Source organism: Archocentrus centrarchus, chromosome 8, assembly GCF_007364275.1.
Source record: "Archocentrus centrarchus isolate MPI-CPG fArcCen1 chromosome 8, fArcCen1, whole genome shotgun sequence".
Taxonomy (NCBI): Eukaryota; Metazoa; Chordata; class Actinopteri; order Cichliformes; family Cichlidae; genus Archocentrus; species Archocentrus centrarchus.
In genome coordinates, this window is record NC_044353.1 from 10,797,858 (window position 1) to 10,809,183 (window position 11,326).

Below are 11,326 nucleotides of genomic sequence, written 5' to 3' on the forward strand. Positions count from 1 at the left end.
TTGTGATGAAACTCTGCACACTTTTAAAGTGGATAACACAGAAGAGGAATGTGTAGAGATCTCCTTGTATTAACGTAAAGAATGAGATGATCTCAGTGAACACTGAGCAAATGTGTTGTTGAAGCAGTTCGCCACTTGAGGGAGCCAAAGTACACAAAGTCTGTCCAGACAGAGGGTTGGTCTGTCCACATGTGCCTCTGCAGGGTTCCTCAGAGGTAGGTGGGGATGTGATTGGGAGTTTAAACGCTTAAGCATTGGTTGCGAGTACAACTGTTTATTACCCAGCAGTGGGTGTAGCGGAGGTGGTGTGAGGACCAGCTGTTTCAGTGGAGCTTTGACCTGGAAAAAGACGCTGACTGAGGAGAGCCTAGTGTAATATTACTTACCAATTCTAAATTGCATCTTTAGGCACTTTGTTACTAGCAGCCTGTGGCAAAAACACATTATTTGTTCTTTTTATTTAATTGAATCTATGAAAAATGCCAAATTAAACAGTTTGACAGGCATAAAATAAATACTGTTGTACCAACAAGGTTTTTCCCAAAAAGCTATTAGCTGAAAACTTGACACATCTCAGCATGGCAAGCAGTGTGTCCTTAAAAAATAAATCAGAGGAAACTGGACAAGTGGAGGACAAAGTTTTTTTTAGGCCTGCAATGCCTACTGAAGATGAAGAGTATCTGAAAGTCATGTCTTTAAGAAACAAGAAAAAATACAGCAAAGTCCTGACACAGGACCTGAGAGAAGCATCTGGACCTTCAGCTGATCCATCTACTGTTCCCTGAAGCCTCATCAGAAATGGTCTCAGTGGAAGGGTGGCTGTCAAGAAGCCATTCTTAAGGAGGGAAAGGCTGAGGTATGCTACATTACACAAGAACTGGACTGAACTTTACACAGATGCTAAATAACCACCACCAGAGGTGTTGATGCATGTCTCCTACAAATGTGGGACAATCCAGTTCAGCTTTAATCATTAAAGACTCAAGCAAATATCACAAGTTACATGCTGACCTGCCCACACACTCAGTTCCTGCAGAGCAAGAGCAAGCAAAAGGGATCATTTCTGTATCCATGCACTTTTCTTTTTTACATCATTCCCTCACTGGCACTTTTTCATGCTCAGCCACCTTTTCCTTCTGCTGCTCCAGCATGGCACTTAGATGTAGACAGATGAGCATTTATTATTCATGACACCTCAAACACTAACACTTCAGCCATCACCAAAGCCACTCACACAGACAAGTCTGCTGGTCTCTGTCATGTTTAAGGATGATTTGTACTGCAGGTTGTGCTGGTGTGTTCTTGCAGTTTCTCACAGTAGGAATCAGCACCCCAAGTGCTTAAACAGGCAAAAAAATAATTTAATAAATGAATACTGTCAACATGGCATAAAAAACATCAAGACATTCACAACGTGCTTTATTCAGATCACTGGCAAACACGCCGCCGTACAGAGCGCAAGTGAGTGCAACACCGCCTCACGACGAGAGCCAAAAAGTAGACATGATATGGCAACATAAGGACACTGAGTGACAACATGTTAAGCACACTGTGGTATGGCTTATTCAGATTACATTCAGCTTTTTGCATTAGGGGGACATTAGCTTAAAAAAAAATGCTGTAACATCTGAGCAGAAATAAAAAAAAAGCACTTTAACAGACATCACATGCAGCGAAAGAATAATCATCACAAAGCCCAAACTACACTGAACTGAAATAATACACTCAATGGAATTTTAAAAAGTGTGAGACTGCTGTCAGTAGTTTAAAAGCCTTGATTGTAGCAAGAAAGACAACAGACTTGATCCTATGTTGTTTGACCTTTCACAATAAAACCATGCAGTCACAAGTACAGTTACCATGACAGCACCATCACTGTCACCACAGAACTAGGAACAATAAAATTTAAAGACACTGTCGAGGACGTTTCTTCATTGCTGTTTCACTGGCCAATATGACTTCAACAGTTAAAGTGGACCTATTATGCTTTTTAAAAAAAAAAAAAAAAAATTCTGTCACCTACATATTACAGTGGAGGCACATATTAAACATGGCCAAAGCCAAAAGATGAGCCAAGGTCGAGGAGTTAGAAACACAGTCTGTGAGGAAGCTGTAATCAGACTAAATGGCTCCTGGCTACAGTTTCAGGGAAGGAAACATTTAAATGTCGCTAAGCTGCTCTTTATAAATATATTAATGCTTGCAAGCTTTGTTTATAAAGTATAAAAGCAGTTATATTGTTACAATACTGTCAGAACATTTTACTGGCCACATACCTTTGGTATTTTTGATTTTTCCCACCTTAATGTGGATTTCAGTCAATTTCCTCATCTATTCACCTATCAAGAGGGACATACTGTATACAGACACCGAAATACATATGCAATGTATTATCCTTGTCACAAGTTTAACATGTAATGTAAATCTTTGTCACTGCAGAGGTCTCTGCTGTCTACTCTGACACTCTGAATTGAATGCAAGCTCTGGGAAGTTGCCATTTCCTGTCAAGAATGTTAAATTATCTCTTTTAATAGGTTTAGTTTGAACCTTCACAGAGGTGAGCAGAAATTGCTGTGCTCACCTGCACCAGATTTTGTTGTGGAAGCCAGGTGAAGGGCAGCCAATCGGAAGAAAGGTGGCTTAAAGGGAGAGCCTGTTTCAGAGAGTGGATGAATTAAGGGGCTGCATCGAGGCCCAATATGAATGAGGATAAATACTGATTATTGTGTACTGTGAATCACGCAAAGCTACTTTACTAGAGCCCAACAATGAAAATAAATATGGAGCTGTAAGTAAATATAATAATAGGGCCACTTTAAATTGTCTTACTTCTTCAGTTGACCAAACACAAATTCTATGTGCACAAATCACAATGGCCATAATCAAAAGAATAATAAATACACAGAGATTTGTTCACAGCACATCTCCAGCAAAGGTTTGTTAAATAAAGGAGAGGCAATCGTCCAAAATCAAACATTTGATGCCACAAGAAGTAATTTCCTCTCATGATATAAAAAAACTATACAAAACAAAACATGTCCTCAAACTGTTCAGCATCTGATCCAAGTCGCTTCATCTAAATACAATGAAAGTGAAAGATTATCAGTATAGTGATCACCCTGGCACAAGACACCCCGACACCACAACAACCTCACACAAATTTAAGACAACAGTGAAATCCAATACATTTAGGTTAAGAGGCTATAAAATCTTCCTGACTGTGTGAGTAATAATAGTGAAAATGCTCAGCAGGAGTGAGTATCAACAGGTTTTGGCAGCTTCTGGCCCTATACACGGGTAAATAGGTGTGCAATGACAGTACATATCTGGACATGCAACTTATCACGTGGAGCTGACTGGATGTTATTGACTTCCTCATGCATGACAACCCAGCAGCAGCCCTTGGGAAATGTTTTCTCAGTGCTCTCACAGGTTAAATCTACTCAGTTAAAATCCAACAGCAGGAGGACATTCATCCGTTAGTGCAGGAATGTGCAATAAAATTCATTCTCAACAGAGAGAGAGAGAGAGAGAGAGAAAAAAAAAAAAAGAGTGGGTCAGTGAAAAGGTAAAATTAAAGGGTTCTGACCTATGAAAGTTCTGTGGTGATTTTCAAAGGGAGAGGAATGTCATAAAACTAGCTGTAATAAGCCTCCGTGGTGCTAATTAGGTGTCGTAAGCGGACGTCTGTCCTCGATGGGCAGAAAATGTCAGCATATGTGAGTTTGTTCCCATAAGCCTGAAAAACATGTTTACATATAGCGTGAATGAAGTCAAAGCTGACAAACTGCTCTGTGACTGGTAGGTGTTGACACTTAGCTGAGATCGAACCTGTTTGCAAGCTGCTGGCTGAGCACACACAAACAGCCATGTTGAATTGAGTTCTGTAAGGTTTAACAGGTGTGTGTGTGTGTGTGTGTTTGTGCTCAGAAAAGCTGGGACAGACCTCAAAAACCACATAACTGAGTCAAAAAGTGCCGAGTACAGCCGGCCTTCATCTGCTCTGTTATCTGTGGCTGTGTCAATATGCTCACAAGTGAACACTGATGCACATTCACAACTCACTCTGTATCTTTTTCCCTGCAGCCAAAGGAGAAAGACAGCAAGGCAGAGAGAGAGCGCACAAATAAAACAATAACCAGTGCAGCGAGTTTGTCCTGAAACTAAACTGACCTTAGACCTTATTAAGATCGCGTTTGGTCCATTAAAAAGTGAAATATCACAGATGAATTCTGCAAAAAATGTAACAATCCTCCTCCCTATATAGTATTAGATCTTATATAAAACGCTGGTGGTGTAGTTAAAACTAAAAGAAGGTGCTGCTGCACTGCTGCCAGCAGGCTGTAGGTACTGCTGAGTGATGAGCTGGCTGAGGTAGAGCAGTATCTGGCTGTCCTCCGTGCCCAGCCCCAGCTGCTCCTGCAGGAAGCAATGGCGTCGGTTCTCCACGACCTCGGGCCCCTCGGTGGTGCTGACGGGCAGGTGGAGGTGATGGGTGAAAGTGAACAAGAAGGCCTTGGCTGCCATGTGACAGAGTGTGCTCTGTAAGTGGAGGAAGTAAGTGGAGCCGCGGCGGATGTAGGTGCGGTGGTCGGATATGTTCGCGAGCAGCTGGCCGCGATACGGCGGACAGCGCAAGGTCTTCTGGTCGGCATCCAGGATGGAGATGTAGCGACTGTAGCGGGAGAGCGAGTAAAGCATGCTGGAGCCCAGGGGGGACGCCACTCTGTGGGGAACAGAGAGGGAGAGGCCAGTGTTGGTTAGAGCACGAGAGAGCAAGCCTTCTGTCAAAAGCAACTGAGCAACTGTGAGTGCTGCTCAGTGCACAAGAGTCTTATTATGAAGGAAATCTCCTCCTATACTATCAGGGGTTCAGCAAACAAACTTGCCTCACATTTTTATTTCTACACTTTAGGCCCCAATATCAGATATTATGATGTCATCACATTGCCTAGCAACTGGCTAAAATGACCCAATTGTAGTATTTATGCACCCTGTAAAAGCACAAGGTCATTTTAATTTCATCACAATAACACCTGGTTTACATCCACAAAACCTGAATTGTGCACAATATATTATGATGCTACTTAGCAACCACCTAACAGACTAAAAATCACAGGCCAAACAATACTGTAGCACTGGCGTGTGTTAGTTCAACTTAATTTGTAAAGGTTCCTGTTTGGGAAAAACAAATACACTAATAGGAAGAATCTGATGTGCCAAAAAAGCGCATGTGATGTGAAGTGCAGCACACAACTGAAACAATGTTTTAAAAGTGGATTCAAGCACCAAATTAATGGCTCTCTGGAGCCATTAATTTAAAAAATCCCATTAGCCACTTGAATTATCAAAGTTACTTAATTTTCCCAATTTGGACATTATTTCGATCTTAGGAAACTGCTGTTTTACTGCAGAGTGTCAATCACTGGATAAATTTAGAAGGTTTACTTTTGATTTATACAGTTTTGAGTATAAGGAGGTCAAATTTATAGCTTATAAACTTCTCTGTTTATGGAAAAACTAAATGTTACTCCAACAGACCGACAACTGCTGCAGCTGCACAGTGCTGTGCAGGTCGAGGGATCACATTTTTATCCCTTTGATAGAACTATGACACATACAACTGGGTTTGGACAATTAACATTCATCCAGTGACAATTTATTCATGTGCGATTCACTGAATTTCATGCATTCTATGCATGAAGACGCCTTTACCATCTGTTCAGCTGTCTCATGCTGGCAGACCCTGTCATCACTATTTTTAACTGCCTATTTTCCCCCTGAACAGGCTAACACAGAGAGACAGATAACAAGTTATGGTCACATCACCTGATGAGCACATGTAAGATCAGTTAGTATTCTCCCCTCTTCTTGTTTACTTCACGGTAAATAGACTAATTTTTATAACTTTTTATTTTTTTTACTCTTACCTCACACTCAAACCACTTTAACACTGCAAGCTGCATCGACAGTCACTTTTTGGAGGCCACAGGAGAGAATTTCTTAGTAATTTCAGACTTCTGAAGTTGACTTCTAAATGGATAATTGATAATGTTTGATTCCACGCAAAGATTATTCAAAGTATCGTTTACGTCATCTGAAAGAAAATGTGTATTTTCTTGCCTTTGTTGGCATCCGTACTGAAAATTGCTATCATTTTCAGTTTTCAAATGCCTAAAAGGCTTTATCAACAAAAGTAATCATAAAAGGGTTTATGTACCAATTTTGGTACTTGGACCCACTTGGGAACAATTTCCCTGTAATGTTAAGTTACCTGCTGCAGTTCGGCAGAATCTGGATCTACTACTTGTTGTTTACAATCTAGTAAATCAATATAACAAGTACACTCAGTCCCGGTGGACCCTCTCATCTTGTATCAGTGTCTCCAAAATATTTCAATACATTGGGGAATTTGCAGCCCACGTTGTCATAAGAAAGAGTAGTAGAAATGAAAAAGAAGTTCAGGGACAGATGTGCAGCTCAAGGTTGAATAGCTGTGTACTTGGCTGTGTGAGTCATCAAAGAGTGAGTCAGATCAGACTCAGATGAGTAAGAGTAGAGTACGGTGTGACAAAGTAGATAATGTAGAATAAACTGTTACCTTCAACCTTCACATTGATGAAGACTCCCTAAAGTTCTGTGAAAAGCAAATTTAATGTTTAATGTCATCTGCCTTTACTTTGCTTTTTCTAGTACTACCTGTTCCTCTGAGCTTAGTAAGTACGAAAGTCTGTGTTTAAATGCCTGAAATGCTGACATGAATGGGAGTTTCTGCACTCCATTCATACCTCTGCAATCCAATGAGTTTCCACCTCTGCAGGTCGGTGAGGGTGAAGGGACATGACAGCCAAGCTTGAACCCTCTCTCCACATTTCCCAGGAGCCGGTACAAAGAGCGCCAGAGCCGCCACCAACCGGCGGACTCTCCCCTCATCTGCTCCGAGCACCACCAGGGTTCTGCCGCTCAGCAGACACCACAGGGCTTGCATGGCAAAGGGGTACTGACGCACAAACTTCAAGGCTCCTTGGCCAGCTTTCTTCCTCTGACGCAGGGTCACCACCGCCCCATAGCCAACCGGCGATGCAGTGTGATCGGACCCCGTGGAAGCACTCATGGTGCAATCTGACCCGTCCTCCACTGAGGTACGGGAAACTGCATCTCCAAGGAAGCCACTTGGCAGCTCCAGCCCAGTTGCGGGGCTTTCTGTGCATGGAGAACCGACTGTGTAATCATCCTGGAGTGGAAGAAGGGCCTGGGGCTCCTGGTTGACCACGAGGGTTTGAGAGGGCTGCAGGTGGGAGTTTTGGCAGAGACGAGGCACCACCTCTGGGGCAGAAGGCTCATAAAGAAAACCCTCCTGGGCCATGCAGCATGTTGTGTCTATTGGAACCAGTAACTCAGACTCATTTACGCCCTCACACTCCTCTTCCCTGCCAGCTTCAAGCTCAGGCATCACTTCCAACAAAGACACGGGTGTCTGGTCTCCCCCGTCCTCACCTTCAACCTCCCCTGCTGTTGTCTCCATCTCTTCACTACTACTCTCTCTCTCCAGGTTATTGTCAGGGTCAGGGGTCAAGTCAGAATCAGGATCCGGAGCTTCTGACTTCATACTAACCAGACTCTGCTGCTTCTCTGCTTGGCCCGCTCCACTCTTATCACTGCTAAAGCTTCCTTTGGTCTCCTCAGAGCTCTCCTGGGTTTCAATAGTCTGGTCTGAAGGGGAGGACTCCAGGTGACTCTCCCCAAGTCCAAGCTCACTCTCTTGAGTAACACTGTTCTCAGAAGCTGGGTCTAGCTGCTCTGGAGGGTCCAGTGCATCTAGTTCATGAGGGTCTGGTCCTAGAAGAATAGGAGGGGGATTTAAGAGTACATAATTATCTACAGCATGGTTCACAGCACAGAATGGTCTTAGTGTTCCCACTTCATCCTCATCATCATCATCACTGAGGTCCTCTTCAAACAAAAAGGTGGTGACTTTCTGTTTCCTCCGTAGTGCCTTGTCCAGGCGGTGTGTGTACAGGTAACACAGGTCCCCCCGGAAACTCCTTTCCGTCTCCTTCAGCAGCTCCACAGTAGCCTCATAGAAGGTCTCGTCACATAGCTCTTGCAGGGTCTTCAGGCGCTTGTCAAAACATTTGGCAGATTTAGCTTTGATCAGCTGCGGCGTGTAAGACAGCTTGCGTTTGACACCCTCATCTTCTTCCTCATCCACTTCGTCTTCACCTCTTTCATCAGGATGACCCTGCCTGTCCTGCCCTTTCCCCACTTTTTCACTGTAACCACAGGGGGAGGCAAGCTTGGCGTATTTGTTCAGCAGCTCCTCACACTCACTCAAGCACTCGTTCACACACTTTTGGCAGGTGACAGCGTGAGGATCCCGGCGTGGACGGCGATGGTAGGAGCTGATCTGCTTCAGCAAGTCTCTGTGTTCATAAATGCTCTTTTCAACGTTTGCAAGTTCATTGGCCTTCTCCACAGCATGAGCTGAGTACATGCTCTGAGGCCCCGCCTCTCTCTGCAGGCCCTCCTCCCGCTGCAGCACAGAGTGAGTATACCTGAGGAGAACACAACAGAGATAGTGATCGACCTGTTTTCACGCAGGGATAAAAATATAACCCCACACAACAGGATAAGACCTGCAGCTGCGTCCAAGAGTTGGGAGCAGAGTGGGGCTCAGCTTATTTTTAGCACTGCGTGCTCATCTGTTGGCTGATTCTTCCCAGATTTTTTTTTAACAATAAAAGATCCTGCCTATTACTGGATGGATTATGAAGACGTGTTATATAAACACTCAGTAAGTCCTGCTGAGTTTAGTGACCATCTAACACCTCATCTTAAGTGATAATTTTGACAGCTACTAAATGGATTCAATGGATTATGTACAGAGGTACATGCACCGGCCACCACTTTGTTAGGTACACCTGATCAAATATCTAATCAATCACATGATAGCAACTCAAACCATTTAGGACAATGAGTTCTCTGTACTCAAATGGCCCAGACAGTCACCAGATCTCAATACAACAGAGCACCTTTGAGATATGGTGGAATGGGAGATTCACATCATGGATGTGCAGCCATTAAATCTGCAGCAACTGTGTGATGCTATCATGTCAACATGGACCAAAATCTGTGAGGAATGTTTCCAGCACTTTGTTGAATCTGTGCCACGAAGAATTAAGGCAGTTCTGAAGGCAAAACAGGGTCCAACCCAGTACTAATAAGTGTACGTCATCCCCAAAGAGCTGGACAATCCTCTCACTTTTCATTAAGACCCATAGTAGTTTTAAATATTTTTGAAACTTATCATCATAGTATCTACTAAAATCAGTATACTCCCATTTTCAGTGTAAGCATTTTAGCATTTGGTTCAAATCACAGCCTCAGAGCTGCAAGCACGGCTGCAGACTCACAGTTCTGAGGAAACTAGTTGAGAGAATTATGCCAAATCAAACTAATCTCTAATTACTTCTTTTCTATTGGTTAAATGTCCAAAAACACACCATTTTCCCTTAAAATTAAAATAAGTGGCTCTAATAGGGTTGGGAATCCCCAAGTGATACTTGATGCAGAAAACCATCTTTGATACAATACGATATATGTGTAACAGAGGACAAGAAAACTAAGGCAAAAAAAAAAGCAGGAATTATGGTCTCAGCTTGTGTGTGGGGAGGATATTATCATCATTATTAAATAGATTTTTCTCTCAGTTGAGCTTCTTCTTACTTACTAGTTTATTGATTTTCATTGATTTGAGGCTAACAAAAAGGAGTCATGAAGTAGTAACTCTGGTCAAGTCAAACCAGTGGGGGAATCCATCTAGAGTGCCTGTATGTTGTAATCAAAACATCAAAAATAACTATGCACATTGTAAGACTCTTATTTGGATACTGTTTTTTTAATCCCTGTATGGGACCACCAGTTAAAAGGTTGCACTGCAGCTCTTACTCAAGGTCTCGGAGTTTCCTCTGGAGTTCCTTGGCAAATGCTCTCCTGTTCCCAGCCTTCAGGCACTCAGAGGCCTGGGAGAAGCGAAGGGACAGCTCCTGAAACTGCAGCATGATCTTCTTTTCATCTGCCGCAACATACGCCATGCAGAACGGCCGCACGAAGCCTCTCGCCTCAAGGTCGTAAAGGGTAAGGTGATGCACATAGGCAAATGCCCCCTCTTTCGAGTCGCCCAGCACCACCCTAGAGTCCTCCACAAAGCTGAGCCTTGGGTAGCCACTGCCGGGCGGATGCCCCACAAAGGAGGCCTGGTAGTCCACTGACATGATGCGCAGGGAGAAGTAGTTGAGGTCGAAGGTGCCACAAACTTTGGGATCATCAGGGATCGTGAGGAGAGGCTGAGGGCCCACCTGTTCAGAGAACTCGGAGATGAGGATAAAGTCTTTGGTGAACTTGGCATAAGAGGTTTTGGCCCAGGGGTTGGAGTCAGCCAGAGGGTAGAGGGGAACAGAGAACTCCTCTGGGAGAGTCCAGGCGTCAGGATTGGTCTGCCCATACTCATCCTCTTTAGTGAAAGCCACCACATCTGGGGAGCCTATCATAGTGGTGTTTCTAAGCAAGGCATGAGAAACACGAGACACAGAGCAGCTCCACTAACAGTCTAAAAATGCAATCAGACTGGTCGCCCTGCATTCAGACGGTCCACAGAGAACCTCTTGTTAAAGAAGCAAAGGGGCCACCAAAATCATTGTTTTATATCATTCACAAAAGGTGGTGGGGAGGGGGGTCACACAGTAAAGGTGGCCCTAAATGCATCTGCGCCCCTGCAAGGATTAGCCCACAGAAGAGGACCATTTAAAAAAAAAAATAAGAAAACAGCCGACTCACAGAAATACAAATCAGTCCCTGTGTTAACAAAAGCAATTATCCAGCGCCAATCACAGCGTCCCGGGAGGCATCAGACCATTCACGCTGTGCAAGAAGAAAAAAAAAAAAAGGTAAAGCAGCATCAGCAGAGAGCTTCTTCTCTCCTCCTCTTCATGTCTTCACGTCTTTGCCCGGCTCCGTTAATTTCTGAGTCCTGAGCTCAAACACGGCGCGTCCGGGCCGCAGCAACACCGTATACAGCCTGAAGCGCTGCACTCAATTTCCACAGTCAGAGACGGACGCCATGTTTACTCAGCTGGTTGTCGCCCGGTCATGTGATCAGCGTCAGTCCCGTGCGAAGAAAATCCACCCTGAAACTAAAATTCGGTTTGTGTTCATTCAACACAGCAGGAGGCTCAAAGGGGCTTCAAAGGCATAATAACATATTAGGAAATGAGGTATGCTTTTACGAATTATTGTAGAGCCCTCAAAGCTTCTAATTCATTATCAG

At 43.8% G+C, this 11,326-nt stretch overlaps 1 protein-coding gene across 2 annotated transcripts; it reads right to left on the reverse strand.

Annotated features, from left to right (window-relative positions):
• Nucleotides 1-1,323: 1,323 nt before the first annotated feature.
• Nucleotides 1,324-11,026, reverse strand: smcr8a (Smith-Magenis syndrome chromosome region, candidate 8a). Of its 2 annotated transcripts, none has more exons than XM_030734951.1 (3): nt 10,359-11,026; nt 6,789-8,527; nt 1,324-4,726 (listed from the first exon to the last, which is right to left on the reverse strand). In XM_030734951.1, exons 1-3 carry the CDS (start codon nt 10,548-10,550, stop codon nt 4,270-4,272), a joined length of 2,388 nt encoding a protein of 795 aa, XP_030590811.1. In that variant the 5' UTR covers nt 10,551-11,026; the 3' UTR covers nt 1,324-4,269. The 2 variants fall into 2 exon arrangements, with proteins under 2 accessions (XP_030590811.1, XP_030590810.1); XM_030734950.1 differs by having other exon boundaries at nt 6,789-8,555; nt 9,949-11,026.
• Between the last annotated feature and the right edge of the window lie 300 nt (nt 11,027-11,326).

Coding starts and splice junctions, on each gene's coding strand:
- smcr8a (XM_030734950.1), bottom strand. CDS start 10,550: ATGATAGGCTCCCCAGATGTGGTGGCTTTCACTAAAGAGGATGAGTAT. Junction 8,556..9,948: donor AGGAAACTCCGAGACCTTGA/GTAAGAGCTGCA, acceptor TGTTCTCCTCAG/GTATACTCACTCTGTGCTGC. Junction 4,727..6,788: donor AAACTCATTGGATTGCAGAG/GTATGAATGGAG, acceptor TGTTCCCCACAG/AGTGGCGTCCCCCCTGGGCT.